The sequence below is a fragment of the Bos indicus x Bos taurus genome, chromosome 6 (assembly GCF_003369695.1).
Source record: "Bos indicus x Bos taurus breed Angus x Brahman F1 hybrid chromosome 6, Bos_hybrid_MaternalHap_v2.0, whole genome shotgun sequence".
NCBI lineage: Eukaryota > Metazoa > Chordata > Mammalia > Artiodactyla > Bovidae > Bos > Bos indicus x Bos taurus.
This window is the reverse complement of record NC_040081.1, coordinates 40269011-40289105: the sequence shown is the minus strand read 5'-3', so window position 1 is coordinate 40289105 and position 20095 is coordinate 40269011. Positions and strand designations below refer to the sequence as shown.

Sequence of the window (20095 nt, the reverse complement as noted above, 5' to 3'; positions counted from 1 at the left end):
CCTGAAAGATACAGATAAAGGCCTGATACACATTCCTAAGCTGTTTTTTTTTACAGGAAGTAAACTCCCTTCAGGTAAAAACTACTGACCCTAGAACGGATTGAAACCAGAAAATTGATGATGCTTGAAACTTAACCTTGATGCCAACCAGTCCACGAACTGTCCACAAGCTGATCACGCCCTACCTCCTTGAACACTACCCACTCCAAGGTGGGTCACATGGTCTTGATGGCATTAGTCCTCTGTGGCCCCCTTAGCCTGGCAAAGCAATAAAAACTACTCTTTTCTACTTCACAAATCTCTCTCTACACCTTTCTATTTGGCACTGGTGAACAGAGACTGTTTTGGCAAACACCCCCCATTGCCCACCCTGACGCACACTGCCCCCTTGAGGAGAAGGCTCTAGTAACATCAGTGGCTCAGCCACCATCTAAGAAGGCAGGCTTCTGGCTGCTGCAGGACTTAGTTTTGCCAAGTTACCCGAGACAGCTTGGGAGAGGGGAATGGGGGCAGGAGTAGATGTAGCCACCTGTAGTATAACTTCTCTGCCCTCCTTTTACACACTCCCAGTATCTCCTCCATAAAAAGACCAAAAGGATATTTGCATTACATTTTTCACTTTGTTGGGACCCCGAGTTAGCCCATGAGAGGAGCCAGCAGGTTGCAGGCTGGTTGTGCTGGGTGGTTTGTCTCAGGCCATGTGTGCCTTTCACGGACAGGTGCTTTTTTGAGTGGGATGTTAATTGGGATGCTATCGAACGCTGGGGAAATGTCCTATCCCTCGCGTCTGATTAAGGTCAGGCATGAACTCCCTTGGGTCTCAGTTCCCCTGGGCGTGGCTCTTGGTGCCTCCAAGGGATAGGGTAAGAGACATGGAGTTTGGTCTCTTTCCACTGCAATTCCCAAGGGCTGCTTCTTGCTTACAATTTCCTTCGTGCCTTCCAAAGGTTTCAGTTTTGTTGGTGTTTCTTCCAATGCTTAGTCCACCACTTACGGCAAACATATTTATATTCTTTAAAGGTTATAAAAGCTACATAAACACACTGAATGAAGACTCAAGTAACTCAAGGTGTTGTCCTTTTCTATTCAAGCCACATTTTCCTGGGCCAACAACCTTTTAGAAACATATAAGATTTCTTTTCCTAGCTTCCCTATCCCTGAGTAAGCTGACATACTCTTAACATGTTTTCTTTGAAATAGATACTAAAAGAGACACCAGCAGCCACTTTCTTTTTTTTTCTTCACTAAGACCTTGAAAGGGCAGATGAAGGTAGTCTCAATCTAGGCTTATTCCACAGATTTGGAATTGGCTCTGAAGCTGGTGACCTTGGGCCAAGACATAGTATTAGATGGAGGAATTTGAATGAAAGGAAAGAGAATGATCATTTTGAGAAAGCACAGGGAGCCAGATCTGTACAAGCACTGGAACCAAGATGATCTTTTTTGCTGAGGATTCAATAGCCAGGAGAGACTCTATTGATCATTTGTAAGCAACATATTGAAGCCAGAGGTACTGGAGTCAGGAACTGTTTGCCTCTAAAAAATGTATTTGCGTGTGTGTGTGAGAGAGACTGAGAGGAAGAGAGAGACAGAGAGATGGGGAGGGGGGTGAGGAAGAGCAGGAGCTACTCCTCCCAGGAATATAAAGAACTGTGAATGACAGCTCTGTGGTAGAAAAATCACAATGCAAATGAGAATACTTACAAAGTCTTGAGGCTTTCCAAGCCCTTGAACATCTTATGCTGAACATTTTCCAAACGATTACTCGTGAGAAGTATTTCATTCACACCAGATGCTCCTTCAAACGCTCCCTCTTCAATGTCTGTGATCTTATTGTTGCTAAAGTTTCTAAGTAAAAATGATTGAAACAAATATTTGAAACAATTTCTAACAACAAGGGCACTAAGCAATGCCTCTGATCATTTTCTTTTACTGAACAAGCATCTTCCACAAAACCTCTAAGCTCTTCACTGCCTGGCATTCCCAAGGCTCTGAAAAGTCACAACTTTCTGATTCCATCAAGACAAAGTGATAATCATACAAGCGGGAAACATCTATGCTGAATGGTGCCAGCCCAATCACGGACCCACCAGGGCCCCCAGAAATATAAAAACCTTGATGTCAGGTACTGCATTGTGTAAACTTTCACGTTTGCCGCCACACTTAATAAGAAACTTTTTTTCAAAGAAGTGCCCCCAATTTAAACGGTTTAATGAATTCATTACTCAAAGAAGGCAGCTGAGTAAAGAAGGAAAAACTAGAATATGTTGGGGTTAGACAACATCAGAAATGTATTTGAATATGCGATTGTGCCCATAACCTCTCATGTAATAATGGGTCAGAACCACCAAATTAACTGCCCATATTCTGTACGATACAAAACACTAATGCTTGCCCAAAGGGCAAGAACATCCAGTTGAGGTAGGTAACACCTTCCTAGAGATTTTTTCTTTCTCAAGGCTCACTCCAAGACCAGTGATGCCCACAAAATAAGGATCATTTTTAGGTATCATTTTATTCCTTTCAGAGCACTTCACATAGCAGCCTCTGAATAAATATGTGTTGAATTGAAAAGCATTTTACAGCTAAAAAGAAAAAGCAGTCAGCATCAGTGAAAAAGGAGGACGTTTAAGACTTTAGAAACTCTTTGGGAGGCAGTGTATTATGCAGGCCAAGTGCACAGGAAGTGCATTCAGTCTGCTCTGCCATTTCCACTCTCTGCCTGTGGATCAGTCACAATATGACAGCACAGATACCACGAAAGCGTGCTTCTCTGCTCCTCCTGATGTTTCCTGTTATGTTGACAGTGCTCCATGGCCCTACACTCTTGGCCTCTGTCCTATCCCTCCTTCCATCATCCTCAAGGGGGCTGGATTACTGTCTGAGTGTTGTGGAAACTGCTGACCTTAGAAACTTATTTTAAAATATGAGTTGCAGACATGTAGTAACACACGTGAGCTATCAAGCCAGATTACCAATCATTAATTTTGACTATCTTCTAATGAAAGCTTAATGAAGCAAAAAGTCAAACAGTCGACATGAATGTGCTGAAAGAGAAATAACAGCACGGTTTGGGGAATGGTGAAGGAAGTTACAACACGTTACTGAACTCATCTCTAGTGCACTTAGACTGGGGGACTCCTGCTGTGACCATGTAACAGACCAGCTGTCAGCGTTAAAGACATGAGGGTTCTGCTACAGAAAACCTGGTCGCCATCGCTGACATACACAGAAAAGAGCAAATTACTTAGGTTTCTCTCAGTGTTTACCCTATATTCATATCACAAGTGGTCACCGTATGGACATATCTTTGAATCTTTAATTTTCCCTATTTCCTAAGAAATCGAAATAAAACTACAAAGGTATAAGAGAACACAACACTATAGGAATTTTTAAAGATGGCTAATATATGGCTTACATTTTACGTAACTGAGGAAGTTTCTTGAAGATCCCGGTAGCTTCCAACACTGTAAATTCATTATTGTTGAGGCGCCTAGGGAAAGCAGAAACAGAAGAGTTTCATTCCCAAAAGTCAGGAAGAGATTAAATTTTATTTCTCGTACAGAATTATAACATTACTTAATGATTATCCAAAAGAAAAATACAAGACATGTATCAGAAAATTTGTGGGAAGGACAGATATTTTTCAATTTATCCCATATTGTAAGGATCAAAATAAAACATATTAAGAAGCATATAGTAAAGAAAACCAATAATCAAAATTCAAAACCAACTCATCATTCAGTAATCTGTAGATTGTTTTTTCCTCTTTTTTTCCACTCTTACCGCTGCTTCCAAAAGCATTTTAGACCTTTTTTTTTCTAGTCACTTGTTCCATAAATGTTTTTATTAACAACTTTACTGGTATACAATTTCCAGACCATACAGTGTACCCTTTTAAAGTGTACAATTCAGTGGTTTTAAAAATATTCACAAACTTGTGCAACCATCTTTGCGTTCCAACTCCAGAACATATTCATCACCCAAAAAAGAAACCCCCTGCCTGTCAGTAGTCACTCTCAATTTCCTGCCCTCCGCTATCTCAATCCTTAGCAACCAGTAATTTATTTTCTGTCTCTACAGATTTTCCTATTCTGAAGATTTCTTATTAATAGAATCATACAAAATGTGGATTTTTGGCCTGGCTTTTTTCACTTTGCTTAATTTTTATAAGGTCTTTCCACGTTTAGCATAGATTGGTACTTCATTCCATTTTATGGCCGAATTATATTCCGTTGTGTGGATATGCCACATGTGTTTATCCATTCATCAGCTGATGGATATCTGAGTTGCATCCACTTGGATGATTATAAATAATCTGCTAGGAACACTGGTGTACAAGATTTTGTGTAGATGTATGATTTCAATTTTCAGCTATATACATAGGTGTGAAACCACTGTGTCAGATGGTAAAGCCATTTAACCATGTTAGCCACCTCAGGAAAAGCCAAACTGTTTTTCAAAAGGGCTGGACCATTTTACATTTCCACCAGCAATGTATGGGGGGCCAAATTTCTCTTACCCATTACTGTCTTTTTTAAAAGCCAGTGGATGTGAAGTGCTACCTCATTGGGGTTTTCATTTGTATTTTCACATGCCTAGCGATCCTGAGTGCTTTATCATGTGCTTATCAGTCATTTAGATATCTTCTTTGGAGAAATGTCCATACAAATTATTTGATCACTTTTTAATCTGGTAAGGTACTTTTTTGAGCGGGGTGGAGGGAGGGAAGAGCAGCCACACACATGTCTTGCGGGATCTTAAATCCTCGGCTGGGGATTGCACCCATGCCCTCTGCAGTGGAAGCTCTACGTCTTAACCAATGGACTGACAGAGCAGTCTCAGGTAAAGTAGATATTAATCACTGTGTTTCAAGAGCTCTTTATGTATTCTGGATATGAGTTCCTTACAGATATATATTTTGCAAATATTTTCTTCCCAGGACTAATTTTTAAAAATCGTAATTTCTTAATTAGTTACCATCATTAGTTACCATCAATGCCATCATTCTCAGCAAACACAACCTTTGCTGAAAGATAAACTAGGTACTAGTTTCTAAATGCATGAGTGACAGGTGAACTTATTTTAAGTATTATCATGCTGAAAGATAGAATTAGAATTCTTTGCAGAGTTACTGAACATAAATATAACTCCGTACATGACAGTAAACACAGAGTTTGGAGATTTTATTGCATGGTGTCCACACAATTCTAAAGTTCTGGACCTATGAAATAGCTTCATGTACGAATAGAAATTAAAAAAAAAATCCTTATAACCACTAGGTAGTTAGCTGCTGTCATCTTTTTGAAAGCACTGTATAATTTTTAAATATGTAAATTGATTAAAATTCATTAAGTAACAGGCATCAGCATAGGTACTGTGAGAGATAAACTATAAAACAATCCCTGCCATCAAGGGGCTATAATCTAGTTGAACATGAAAGAATTATACAGGCACAAAAAGACAACCAACTTTGCAAAGCAGTTAATGACAAATACCAGATGGTGCTAGACATAAACACTACTAAGATGTTCTAAAAGTGATGAGGTTTCATTAGGTTTTTATTTTTTTAGAAACCCTAACATTAAATGTCATACTTTTATAACTAAGTCAGTAAAGGCCAACACAGATGGACACAGAATCTATAAATAATTCAACAAATATATTTTAGAACCTAGTATGTGCTAAGCCCTATGTTAGTATTATAAATATAGATCTGCTCACACTTTATCATTTTCAGTTTTTCCTGCTATGTTATCCACTGTTCAGAAAAAGAAAACTATCCTTAGTGTTTTATACTTGACAATTACTGAATCCTTCAACTTATGAGTCAGTGAATTATTATAGTATAGCTGATAAAAAAGGACTCTGATTGAATTCACAATGAACAAAGATTCAAAATGTTGACTCCAAACTATTTCATTTGGTTGCTGAAAAGACTAAATACATTAAAAATCAATTAAATGCTTAGAAATGGGTTTGGACACAGTGAAAGGGTTAGTCGCTCAGCTGTGTCTGACTCTTTGTGACCCCATGGACTGTAGCCCTCCAGGCTTCTCTGTCCCTGGGATTTTCCAGGCAAGAATACTGGAGAGTCTTCTCTCTCTAGGATTGTCTTCTCCAGGGGATCTTCCCGACCCAGGGATTGAACCCAGGTCTCCTGCATTGCAGGCAGATTCTTTACCACCTGAGTTACCAGGAAAGCCCTTGGACATAATTCATACGCAAGAAAGTGAAAGTCACTAAGTCGTGTCCGACTCTTTGCCACCCCATGGACTATATAGTCCATGGAATTCTCCAGGCCAGAATAGTGGAGTGGGTAATCTTTCCCTTCTCCATGGGATCTTCCAAACCCAGGGATCGAACCCAAGTCTCCTGCACTACAGGTGGATTCTTTACCAGCTGAGCCACAAGGGAAGCCCAAGAATACTGGAGTGGGTAGCCTATCCCTTCTCCAGGGGATCATTCCCATCCAGGAATTGAACCAGGGTCTCCTGCATTGCAGGTATAATTCTTTACCAAGTGAGCTATCAGGGAAAGTGAAAGTGAAAGTCACTCAGTTGTGTCTGACTCTTTGCCAACCCTTGGACTATACAGTCCATGGAATTCTCTAGGCCAGAATACTGGAATGGGTTGCCTTTCCCTTCTCCAGGGGATCTTCCCAACCCAGGGATCAAACCCAGATCTCCCGCACTGCAGGCAGATTCTTTACCAGCTGAGCTATAAGAGGAGCCCAAGAATACTGGAGTGGGTAGCATACTCCTTCTCCAGCAGATCTTCCTGACCCAGGAATCACACCGGTGTCTCCAGCATTGCAGGTGGACTATTTACCAACTCATCTATCAGGGAAGCCCCCAAGTAATAAGTATCAAATGGATGTACTGTTATTAGCATTATCAAGTACTAACTGAATTTTTGAGTTATTTTCTGTAGTTGTACCTTGGACCAGAAAGAGGAAGGAAGAAAGCCTCTAATACTTACATTTGTACAAAATAGAGTTATGCCAATGTGTGTCAATTAAAATTAACATAATTATTGAGATGAAAGGGCAAGAAAAGAATCCCAATGTTTTGATGCTCTCGTTCCCTCCTTCTGAAACTGGATTTTTCTGGGAGATGAACTTACAGCTCTGCAGTGTACTGGGGAATGTGATCTGGGATTTTGGTGAGTTTTTGATTGGAGCAGTCTACTGTGGTCCCTTCGCAGCGGCACTTTTCAGGGCAAGCCAAATCGGCAAAGCAGTCCCCACTTAATTTTGATCGATAATCTTCTGTACCTATTGAGGATTCAAGCCAAAAAAGAAGATACTGAGTCTGAAAGTTAGAATATTTGTTAATTTGTAGGAAGAAAAAAGTAAGGTAACTATAGATTATGCAGCAGGGAGACAACTTGGGGGGTTTTGGTCAATGGATGTCAGGAAAGGGTTAAAACAAGGGCTTGGAATTTGCTGGAAAAAAGAGTAACCGGATTCACAGGACAGGAAAACATTAACAGAGTTGAGCTTTTCACAGCTGTACTTTCTGCTGATCCAGTTGTGAGCCATTCTAGCCTATTCGACAGCTAATCACACAATGGCTACTAATCGTGAAAAAGTTTATTTTTTTCTCTGAGTCAAGAATTGAAAATGTATCCAGTAATAAACATATGCCTATATATCATTTTCAATCAGGGCTTTCAAGGCAAATAGATGGACTCAGGTTTTTTAATTTTCTATGGTCTTTTATTATTCTCTCCCTCTCACATAATCTTCAGAAATGCTTAAAAAGCCCTCTTTTGTTCATTTTGATTTTATAAAAAGAGACAAGTAAATCCTGATTTAAGCCTCAGCAGCTTGTCATGCTGTAGAAAGCTGCGTGACGTTCCATGGTGCTTGACGGAACCATGTTTTACTCATACCTGGCAACCACATGGTTAGATCAAGCACAACAGAAAATCTCGCTACATAACCACTACACCATCCACTAGGCCAAGGGGAAGACCAAGAGGAAAGATGAAGGGAAGCAGGAGAGAAGCTACAGACGGTCTGGAAACGTAATACTGTTTACATGACATGCATTCTTCCCGTAAGAATGTTTATGACCATAGTAAGAGTATTACTACCGAAGAGTTCCTGGAAACACAAAGAAGGGGCTATACTGAAAGGTGCCTCCAGCGTTCCTCAGAACTGCAGAATTGAAACAACAGCTTTTTCGGGAACAACATCCAGGGAGAAGTTGAAGGTGCGCTACAAGGACAACAGAGAGGCCCAACAGATCTGTGGTGTCTTCTTGAAAAAATAAAAACAAATAAGAAGGCGCAGAAGAGTGAGACTAAAAGAAGATACATCAGGATTGAAAAGGGAGGATATTATGTTTCAGATCAGACACTTTTACTTACAGCCCAAATGGTGAATTCCTGAAAAAGTAAAGATCACCCAGAAGGAAAGAAAGACAGAGCAAACCCAAGTAAGATTCACATAGTATATATATAACTCACTAAGGTCTCGTCCTTCCTCCCTGACTGTGGCAATTATTGGGGAATGGCTCGGTTTGACAGGAACCGTCATGCTTTGTAAACTTTCATAATCATTTTGTGAAGCACAGGGGTCTTACAGGAAAAGCAATGGCATACAAGATGCATAGCACAAATTAAGTTCTTGTCAAGTCCTTTAAAAGATGAACTCTTCACAAGATAAATTTTGTTCTGAGTGATCACTGTACTATCTAGACGCCATCCAGAATGGTGGTAGGCAAACAGACACGTGAAATGAAATAAAATGCAAATCATGAGATTGATCATCAAGGACTCCCAATGGAAAATTTGGACGAAACCTTAGGTTTTATGGCTTACATGCTTTTTAATGACGTTTCCAACTCATAAATAATGTCACTGAATTAAATGGAATCAGGATCTCGGAAGAAGTTCGGAAAGTTGAATATAATAGTTTCATTACATTTGGCAATTAATGTCATGACATTTACGATATGACATGAGGATCTGTTGTATTGTGGTTTAAGCTTTCATTTTAAAAGTGAAATAGAGAAAATGCAGGGAATAAAGTGTAAATGACAGATACATGAGGTATTTTACGTTGAAAATAATCTGCATTCAATGCAATGACAATAATACTTATTTTATGACTACTCTCTCAGTAAGCTTAGATTTTAATTAATATCTGGGGGGGGTGGGGTGGAGAGGGAGCAGAGGCTCAAAGAATTCTTCTGAGTCCTGACTTCTAGAATTACGCTTTTAAATCATGTAAACTGAATAATCAGAAATTGACAATTAAGCCATGATATCTGATATAGAGGTTTTTTTTTTTTTTTTCCTTGCAAAACCTATTTGGCTGCTGTTAATCTTGTTAACAGCATCATCAACTCGATGCATCACTGATTCAATGGGTGGCATCACCCACTTGATGGACATGAGTTTGAGTTAGCTCCAGGAGGTGGTGATGGACAGGGAAGCCTGGTGTGCTGTTTCCCTGGGGTCACAAAGAGTTGGACATGACTGAGAGATTGAACTGAACTGAATCTTATTAACAAAATTTTGAAAACTACCTGATTTTTTTACTTGGTGAATTTGAAATACTAATTTCTAATTATGGACTACAGCCCACCAGGCTCCTCCATCCATGGGATATTCCAGGCAAGAGTACTGGAGTGGGGTGCCATTGCCTTCTCCGAATTTCTAATTATGAAAAAGCATATTTAAATGTAAGAGATTGAATATTTTGATAATATTAACTTCTCTAATTTGGACATTTAAGTAATATCAATGTTTTATCCTATGGGGGGTTCTGGTTTTCAATATAACTTTTTCTGGGTAATAGTTATCAGATGACTTTCTATTTAATAATTGGGTAAAAATAATAAATTTAAAGATTGCCAATGAAAGCCAATTGTTATTTCAACATGTTACTTCTTCTGGAGCCAGTGTAATATACAAAATATTACTGATCATTCAAGTCAAAATATGTGATAAAACAAAATCGGTTAAATGCATAAAATTATTCGTATTATAATTCAGCAATGGCAAGCAAGGCATATCTCCTTAAAATAGAGACCAAACCTAGAACTCTTAAGAGAAAAGATGTTTTTTTTTATACTAACAGCTTAGAAATATCTTTATTTATAACTATTAAAATATTTTATAGTCTAGAATATACCCAGGAGATTACAAATATAGCCAATGAGTTACTAACATGTATTTTTAAATAATAGTTTAAAACAAACAAGTCAAGAGGCATTTTACACAATTGGCAGGCAAGGAAGAAATAAGTAAATAAACATACTTCAAAGAGCTAGTTCTAGAATCATCAGCTTTGACAGTGTTAAGATTGCAGTGGTAAAATATTTCAATTATTTTTCTAAGAAACACTCCATTCAACTAAGTTATTCAAGGCACTGGGTGCTCATGATACTTTCAGGATGGATATCAATCCTGCTTTCATGGAGTTGTTATACTACGAGTCCAAAGATGCAAGAATTGAAGATCACAAAGTACAGCTGCACATAAACCAGTAGGAAGCTGATGCTTTGGTATAAAAAGCGAAGCAACAGCAAACCAAGTAAAGCAAAAAGTAAGGGATACTTTTTTAGTATAGAAAAATCTCTATAAAAGAGTAAATCTCATGATTGAAAACAGTTTTGTGTGTTTGTGACTGATTGCATGTAGAACTAGTTCTTTGACACAGAAAGGTCTGTCTTTAAAACCAGCTCAAGAAGCTATATTTTAAAAACAGGTTGAAAGGTCAGATATACACATAAGGAGAGAAAATGATTTAAGTAGAAAGCCATAGGTTCAAACATTTTAGCTACTGTGAGAAATTTTAGATAATGTGCCAAAGTGAGAGAGAGAGAGAAAAAAAAAGTGGGAGTTTAATAATATGTATGTTTAACATCAGAAGCTGCATGCAAAGGTCGGGTTTTCAGGAAACAGTTACTAGTGATCTATGCAGAATCTAGCTACAGCGTATCCAATGGACTTTTGAAAGCATGCATATCAGAGTTTTAGAAGCTAGGTTTTATAAGTGAGAAAAAGGTGTCTGCAGTTAGTCCTACTACCGAGCAAAACCTACCTGGAATGAAATACTGTTCTTTAGCTAAATAAAAAAAAGAGAAAAAAAATAGAAGATGCACCTGAATGTCAGCAAGCAGAGATATGAGTTATATTAGATTAAGAATGGACTAAAGTTACTATAGATAATTAAGTGAAAAAAATGTATATTCACAGCAGTGGCTGAAGTATAACCATGAGTAGGAAATGCATCTAGAATCATGGACAATAAACGGCTTTATCTTGATATTAGCTTTTTAGTTATGAATTAACTGCCGAATGTGAAATAACGCCTGGAATAGTTGGGTAGTGTACTACCCGAAACATAAATAATGCATTTTATTTTGAGAAAATAGAAAGAATTATACCAAAGCAAATATAAAATTTCAATGAACTAAGTTTTCTCTTTAATATTAGTACAATGCACCTATATTTCACTTTTTATAAGTAAATGTAATATTCCCAAAGTGTTAAAAGATGGCCTTTCAGAAAAAAAAAAAAAAATATCTTCACAGTCCTGGTCAAAATGTGAAAACGTAAAGGTAGAAACAAAACATTGTTTTCCTGTGAGAAGCAAGGAATCCAGAGTGTTCTTTTTCCCCCTACTTCTGAACCTGAGCAAATCAAGTAACTACGCCGCAGTTCACTTTCTCAGAGAAATAGAAAGACAATTAACTACTTCACCACTGCTCAATGGAAAACAATACAACAAACATGAGATTTAACAGGCACTGAGTTAGCTAGAAGGCCACTGTTAAATTCAAACCCTGGGATTACAGCCTGAAGTATCCAGGCATCTTTTTCCCTTTATTTCTTCTGCTGGATAGTGTGTTAAAAAGGTTACATGTAGGGATTCTATGTGAATGGTGTCTATTTTTCTTCATGGGCAGAAGAAAAAGAAATACAATTCTGTAATGTTTGGCGATTCAGTCGAAGGTCAGCTGTCTCTACATCTCATTAACTACTGTTTTCAGTAACACAGGGGAAATGTCACACAAAGTAAGAAATTACCTGAACAACGGAATTTCTTGCTTTTGATCTGTCCGATTCTTTTGTTTGCCAGTCGCCGGGGACTGGTGCAGCGGGCACCACTGGTCTCGATTGGGTTGGTATGGAGATAATCCGCCAGCCACTTGAGATGGCAGTCACAAATAAAGGGGTTCTGGGCCAAATGCCTTTCAGAAACACATACAGAACACTTTTACACATGACTTGCAATGAACTCAACTCTCAAATCCAGAATGAAAACAATGGTCATCAAATTTGACCCTGACTCCATATACATACATGGTTTGAATGGCCCGGAGAGGTGAAAAGGTCCCCTTGGCGATGGTCTGAAGCTTGTTGTCATATAAGGAGAGAAGGTTCAGGTTGTGCAGATCCTGAAAAGCATCTACCCGGAGGCAGTTTATCTTGTTGGCATTCAGTAATCTGTTTGATCAAATAGTTATAGAATTAATTAAAGTGTAGTATCTCATTAACCCACCTTCAAGACTCTTGTTATTGAGAAAATCCAATCAAGAAATTCACTGCTTTTAACCTTGACACTAAGATTTAACTGTCATTATTCAGGTATCACAGGCTGAAGATTTGGGGTCATGGCAGATAAAGCAAGGGTCATATCTAATGATTGGATTGCCTAAATCTAGTGGTACTTACACATTTATCCAACAAAAAATTATCAAAGATATTCTCTGGAAGGTGCAGAAGTACAGCAATAGATAAAGGTGGGTGAGAACCAGCCTTTGCTATCAAAGGCTCTATAAAGTCCTCATAAACATTAGTCCTTGGAGCTGCTCTAAGAAAAAGAAGTCCAATCCATTCTCAGAACAGTAGCTGGAGTGAGACTTCTAAACATCGATCAGATCACGTCACTCCTCTCCCAAACAGTGCAGTAACTCCCAATTTGCTCTGAATAACTCAAGACCTGACAACAGCCCAAAATTCCCAATGGGATCTCTGATTCCCTTTTCTGAACTCTTGCTGTTTAGTCACTAAGTCATGTCCAACCCTTGGCAATCCCATGGACTGTAGCTCGCCAGGCTCCTCTGTCCATGGGATTCTCCAGGAAAGAATACTGGAGTGAGTTGCCATTTCCTCCTCCAGGGGACTTTCCCGACCCAGGGATCAAACTTACATCTCCTATGTCTCCTGCACTGCAGATGAATTCTTTACCCATTGAGCCATCAGAGAAGCTCTATTCTGCAGTATAGATATCCAATTCACTTTGTTTAGCACAGTATCTCACAAACTTTTTTTCTCATATGCTGCTGCTAAGTCACTTCAGTTGTGTCTGACTCTGTGCAATCCCACAGACGGCCGCCCACCAGGCTCCCCCGTCCCCAGGATTCTCCAGGCAAGAATACTGGAGTGGGTTCCCATTACCTTCCCAATGCATGCATGCACGCTAAGTCGCTTCAGTCGTGTCTGACTCTGTGCGACCCTACAGACAGCAGCCCACCAGGCTCCTCTGTCCATAGGATTCTCTAGGCAAGAATACTGGAGTGGGTTGCCATTTCCTTCTCCATTTTCTCATATATCGTACCAATATTCAATATTAGTATTTTGTGGAGCCATGGTTTACAGATCTTGTGCAAACGTCATCCTTACAGGTTACATGTCACCTTGCCTATGCTTTTATTCATGCTTGCTTCACCTATGGGAATACACGGGTCCTGCTCTCCATCTGCCTCAACCATCTGGCCTATCAAGACCTCAGAGGACCTCACTTTCTCCAGAGCAAGAATTTTCCAGAATACAACTTTCACCCAATTAACATGCTCCTTCCTCTACTTTCCAGAGCAAGTTAGTCAGTGTTACCTAGTTTCGTCAACTATTTTACATAGGCCCACATAGTTCATCTGCAGAGAGTTTAGCCTTCTGGGGGCAGAAAATTTTTTGATATTTCTTATTCTCTCTCACCATCTAGTTCGGAGCTTTGATACTTAGGATTTTAACAAATACTTGGTAACTCAAAAATATGTGCTATATGGTTTGGGTGTGATGCCTTCCTTTTTAACACACTGAATACTATTTCCCAATTTGCCCAACAGACCCTCTGTGATTAACACAGGGTATTTCAGTTTTACTTGCTTTTTTAAGATCTCAACTCTCTGCCTGTGCAAAGTCAGGACTTCCTCATAGTAGTTCTCCTTGCTGCACTTGTCTTTTTTTTAACTCACCTTTGCCTTTTCCCTGGTAGCTCAGATGGTTAAGAATCTGCCTAAATACAGGAGACCTGGGTTTGATCCCTGGGTTGGGAAGATCCTCTAGAGAAGGGAATGGCAACCCACTCTAGTATTCTTGCCTGGAAAATTCCATGGACAGAGGAGCCTGATGGGCTACAGTCCATGGAGTTACAAAGAGTCAGACACAACTGAGTGATTAACGCTTTCACTTTGCCTTTTTTTTTTTTTTTTTATGGACATACTATTCGGGTGTGTTTTCTTTCTTTTTTTGTCCACACCATGTGGCATGTAGTATCTTAGTTCCTGAACCAGGGATCAGAGTTTCGTATTTTTTTTTAATCTTCTTTTAGGAATTTCAGTTTTGGCCTTCTCTGTGGTCTACAGAATCCTTTCCTAAGACCTTAGAGACTGATTTGCGGTATGGACTGATTAATCCATGCCTCCTCACTCAGGGCCACGACAGATGGCATACAGCTAACTAAAAGAGGAGTCAGGCAGCAGAATGCTAAAGACAGGGAGAAAGCAGGGAGTCTGGAAGACAACTAAAGAAAGTGCTTCTCTGAGAATTTTGTACTTACTTTACTCTCAGGTGGTCCAGAAATTGGGGGAGTAATACTGAACACTACTTTCTTTTATTCCTTCCATTTACCCACTTCTCGCAAATATCTCATCTGTTCAACAGATCTAAGAAGCTTAACTGAATCAAATTCTCAGCTAACCTTACAGAGTCAATTGTGCCTTGTTGGCCCCGGCAGGCTTAGTCTAGGGATATAATTTAAGGCACAGTGAGAAAGCTGGTTTTTTGAGTAAGATTTATCTACATAGAGATTCCAAGGGTTTATTATTAACCCATTTACTACATCAACTACCAATAAGTATGGGAGGAAAAGAAAAAAACGTGCAACTTTAAGTGTTGATACCACAGAGGGCAGTGGTAGCAAAAGAGATTAGAAGTAAATGGCAAAGAGAACAGTGCTAGGAAGAACTGAGAGAGAGGCAAATAAAAAATAGACAACACTTGGCTGTAGCACACAGCTATACCTAACTTCCTTGTAGGGGCTGTAAAATAATCTTACGCCCAAATAAAACCACTAGGTCACAAAAGTCAGTATTTAGCTTGACTGATTGGTTTGCTGGAAATTAATTTATTGGGTTATATAGCATTAAGAAGAGAGAGAATGGACAGAATTGACAGTACTGTATATAGTAAGGTTAAATATTGCTTTGTTAACGATTTGTTTCATGTGTGTGTGAGAGAGAGTATGAATTGGGCTGTGATATATAATATGCTTCTGCATAATAATAAACAGTTAAAAATGTGAATAATAGGATATAATGATAACCATACATTTATCAAGTAAAAAAAAAGATCCACATTTGGGAAGTTTGTGGGATTAGGAATACATTTTTACCAAGTAAATGGTACAAACCTAACACCAACAAATGCATACACTCAAAAGAGAAAATAGCATTCTAAACTTAGGAATTTTAAAGTAAGCTGGCTGTGAGCTAGGTGAGAGCAGAAATTGTAGCATATTCATCTTTTCTTCCATAGCAGATAGGTCAGTGTGTGCCCCAAAAGAGATATCCTATAATTGTCTGGGGATTTGAATAGATTTTGATGATCCAACACTAACAATCTTAGTATTAACATATTTTTTTTTTCAATCTCATTTTCATATGAGCATTCATTATGACATCTGGAGTCAATTCTTATTCTTATAAATTTGTATCATAAATACTTCTTTTGAGACAAATGAGTTGTAGCTATTCTCTAAGCAGAGTGGTCTTTACATATTAAAATCCAGGAAATTAACAGATGATTCTCTCACTAAAGATTACTTTGTTAACACTCTGTCCTAGACTACTAGAGACCATTTTTGTGTTGGGGGGTGTTATTCTAGTATTGTCACTGTTAGAGATTTTTTTGGACAAAGGTGAATAAACATATCACCATGTCTTTCTGCTTTCCAAGTACTGTTAAATCAAAACAGATAAATTTCATAAAGGGCAAAGATTGCAGAAACTTTAAATGACAGAACAGCCGGGACGCTTGTGTCTTCAAATAAATGACCATCATCAATGTTAGCTTCACTAATCTTTTCCATTTCATTAAACTGTCATTTTGGGTCAAATTTTTCTGAAGCCTCCATGAAAATACGAGATGGTACACGGTGTAAAATATAATATTTAGGTTCAACAGATGAAAAACAATCAAATACTTACAGTAACTGTAAGGAAAACAGTCCTTCAAATAAACTTTTTGGGAGTTCTGTGATTTTATTTCCATAGAGGACACTGGAAAACACATGATTTAAACAAACAAACAAAAAATATTAGAGACCAAGCAGCAAAACAAATTTATCCAAACAAACGTGTTCAGGCATAAAGGAGGTTAGGAAGCTCCATATATCATAAAGCCATAGCACAGTAAACAAACTTCAATTTGGAAATGCTTCTCCCCTGATTATAGGTTAGATGTATGTTTATGGTAGAAAGTTTGAAACCATAGATAAACAAAAAACTAAGAAAAATTAACACACTTTATAATTTTACTGTCCTTTCATAGAAATGTCCACAGTTAATTTGTCATGTTTTTATACACAAATACACAGAGCTCATATATGAAAGAATACAGCATATAACAAAGGAGAACACTAACCTGGAATCCGTTGTTCTTCAAAGGGGTAAAATTTAGAATTATCATAATGGTTAAGAGTGAAAGGAATCCATATAAGTGTAAAATATTTGTTTTAAAAATATAATGTACATACATCAGAAATGTAAAATTTGCAAAGACAGTGATCATTAATATTTATACAGAATTTTTAAAATGTATGTTCCCCAAAGAAATATGAATAGGAATGTATCCTCGTGTCCTCCCCCCTCCCCCCATTAGCCACTAAGTGTAACCACGAAGTGCAGGGACCATGACGATCACTGTAATACACCCAGTGCCTAGGCTTTGGCACACAGTGATGTTCTAACATTGGATTGATGAATAAATATTGTTTGAAGAGGAAAATGAAGTAAAAATTAGCACAGGAATAAATTAAGGAAATTATCTTATTCACAGAAATGGTGAAATGAGAGGATTTCAGCAGCAAGGAAATGAAAACGATTGACTCATCATGCTGGCTACTGACAACAGGTCTGCAATGAAGGCCTTCTATTCTCAGCCTCATAAAGGAGGGGAGGAACCATAATAATGTGAAGGAAAAGACAGAAATTATATTTTTAAGGGCACAAATGAGTTGTAGCTGTTCTCTAAGCAGTCCATGGGGTTGCGAACAGTAGGACAGGACTTGGCAACTGAACCATAACAACAATCAAGACTTATAAAAATGTGTATATAAATTTTAAGTAAGTAGTTTCTCTCAGGAGTTTAAGAAAAAAAAATCAGACAAATACAATATTTTTATGTGCTAACTATTAATCGTGGCCTAATTTATAATGGTGAAAAATGAAATACAAACAAAATATTTCCAGATTCTAAAGAAGGGGCTTAGCTAAATATATATTTCACATTGATAAAAATCATGTTTGAAGAAATACTGGTTGACATGAAAGTATTTATGATATTATGCGTATGCTCTGTGCTCAATCACATCTAACTCATTGTGGCCCCATGGACTGTGGCCCATCAGGTTTCTCTTCCATGGAATTTTCCAGGCAAGAATACTGGAGTGGATTGCCATTTCCTACTTCAGGGGATCTTTCCAACCTAGAGATCGAAGCCGCATCTCTTGTATCCCCTGCGTTGGCAGGCAGGTTCTGTACCACTAGTACCACCTGGGAAACCCTTATGATATGATATTAAGTTTAAAACAGCATAATACAGAAGAATATATTACAGTATAATTTCACTTAGAAAAATATACTCATATATACATAGAAAAAAGTGGACGATCTCTAGATTGCAGGTGATTTTCCATCCAGAGGTCATTTGAATTTGCATCTATCTATCTATATTTTCATAAAATATTCTCTACAATGGGCATTTATTCTTTAAAGGCCAGAAACATTCATTTTGAAAAGAAATAAATGGATATCATAAAATGTAAAGGAAAAAGCTAAAATGAGAATCAAAATATGTTTGGCAGCTGTACCTGACTTCTGTTCAGAAAGGAGGGGAAATGACAATGCAACAGAGATGAATCAGAGTGAGGAAAAAGCTGTTCCCTTTTAAGGTGTCAGTGAGAGGTGGGATAAATTATAAAATATGAAGAAAATTCTTAAGGAAATAAATCTGGGTGACTATACTATACAAGTAGACATACCATTTGTATAGATTCCAGTGGTATAGTTATATGGTTTGACATAAAAAGTCATTTATGTAGAATATAGATTTTTTAAAAAATGTAAGTCAGAGAAGAAACAATTTTAAAAACACAGGAACAAAAGAGAATTCTATATTATCAGACTCAAGGAGTAAGGAGAAGGCAATGGCACCCCACTCCAGTACTCTTGCCTGGAAAATCCCATGGATGGAGGAGCCTGGTAGGCTGCAGTCCATGGGGTCGCAAAGAGTCGGACACGACTGAGCGACTTCCCTCTCATTTTTCACTTTCATGTACTGGAGAAGGAAATGGCAACCCACTCCAGTACTCTTGCCTGGAGAATCCCAGGGACGGGGGAGGCTGGTAGGCTGCCATCTATGGAGTCGCACAGGGTTGGACACGACTGAAGCGACTTAGCAGCAGTAGCAGCAGCAGCAGCAAGGAGTAAAGGCATTAAGAAAGGGTAAAGCAATACTAAGATACGTCTTTCGGTCAAGAATAAGAAAAAGAGGGCTTTAGGGAACAAACGATCAGATCAAGTTGGCACCTATTTGGGTATTCAATAGAATATCATTCAAGTAATGCATTCAGCAATAAATACTATACATTCACTATGTGCCCGGAATTTTGTAGGTTCTAAGCCTGGTGCCCAACTGAATCCAACGGTTACTTGTTCATGTGTGTGTGCATGCTAAGTTGCCTCAGTTGTGTCTGACTCTGTGGGACCCTTTGGACTGTGTTTGCCAGGCTCCCCTGTCCACGGGATTCTCCAGGCAACACATGTATACCTGTGGCGGATTCATTTTGATATTTGGCAAAACTAATACAATTATGTAAAGTTTAAAAATAAAATAAAATTAGAGGAAAAAAAAAATGAAAAAAAAAAAAAAAGAATACAAGAGTGGATAACTTGTTCAGTGTTCATCATTTGCCCATGTGCCAGTCACTGCTGTAACTGAGATAAATAAAAGGTATGGTGTCAACCAAAAGGGTGAACGGCTGCACTTTAGATTTTCTGCCAGCAGTTGTTTCCCTGGTTTTAGACTTCATATACTAAAAAACAAACAAACAAACAAACAAAAATGAACCTAGGCAGACACTGCAGGTGAAGTGATAGTTTTCCTTTTTTTTCTGGTCTAAAGAAAATTGCAGTTTTCTAAGCAGACCAGCATCAATTCAGTCACTCAGTCATGTCCAACTCTTTGCAGCCCCATGGACTGCAGCACGCCAGGCCTCCCTGTCCATCATCAACTCCCAGAGTCTACTCAAATTCATGTTCATTGAGTCAGTGAAGCCATCCAAACATCTCATCCTCTGTCGTCCCCTTCTCTTCCCTCCTTCAATCTTTCCCAGCATCAGGGTCTTTTCAAATGAGTCAGTTCTTCACATCAGGTGACCAAAGTATTGGAGTTTCAGCTTCAACATCAGTCCTTCCAATGAACACTCAGGACGGATCTCCTTTAGGATGGACTGGTTGGATCTCCTTGCAGTCGAAGGGACTCTCAAGTCTTCTCCAACACCATAGTTCAAAAGAAACAATTCTTCGGCCCTCAGATTTCTTTATGGTCCAACTCTCACATCCATACATGA

The 20095-nt window shown here is 38.5% G+C and overlaps 1 protein-coding gene across 8 annotated transcripts in view; it reads right to left on the bottom strand.

Annotated features, from left to right (window-relative positions):
• SLIT2 (slit guidance ligand 2) overlaps nucleotides 1–20095 on the bottom strand; it is a 404903-nt gene that overhangs the window by 89323 nt on the left and 295485 nt on the right. For 4 of the 8 annotated variants that reach the window (XM_027544143.1, XM_027544147.1, XM_027544144.1 and 1 more), the window contains 7 exons: nucleotides 16452–16523; nucleotides 12325–12468; nucleotides 12049–12212; nucleotides 11060–11083; nucleotides 7126–7276; nucleotides 3419–3493; nucleotides 1705–1848 (listed from right to left, as the gene is read on the bottom strand). In XM_027544143.1, the coding sequence (XP_027399944.1) occupies nucleotides 1705–1848; nucleotides 3419–3493; nucleotides 7126–7276; nucleotides 11060–11083; nucleotides 12049–12212; nucleotides 12325–12468; nucleotides 16452–16523 (774 nt within the window). The remainder of the gene's footprint in view (nucleotides 1–1704; nucleotides 1849–3418; nucleotides 3494–7125; nucleotides 7277–11059; nucleotides 11084–12048; nucleotides 12213–12324; nucleotides 12469–16451; nucleotides 16524–20095) is intronic. The other 4 variants (XM_027544146.1, XM_027544150.1, XM_027544148.1 and 1 more) reach the window with 1 other exon arrangement.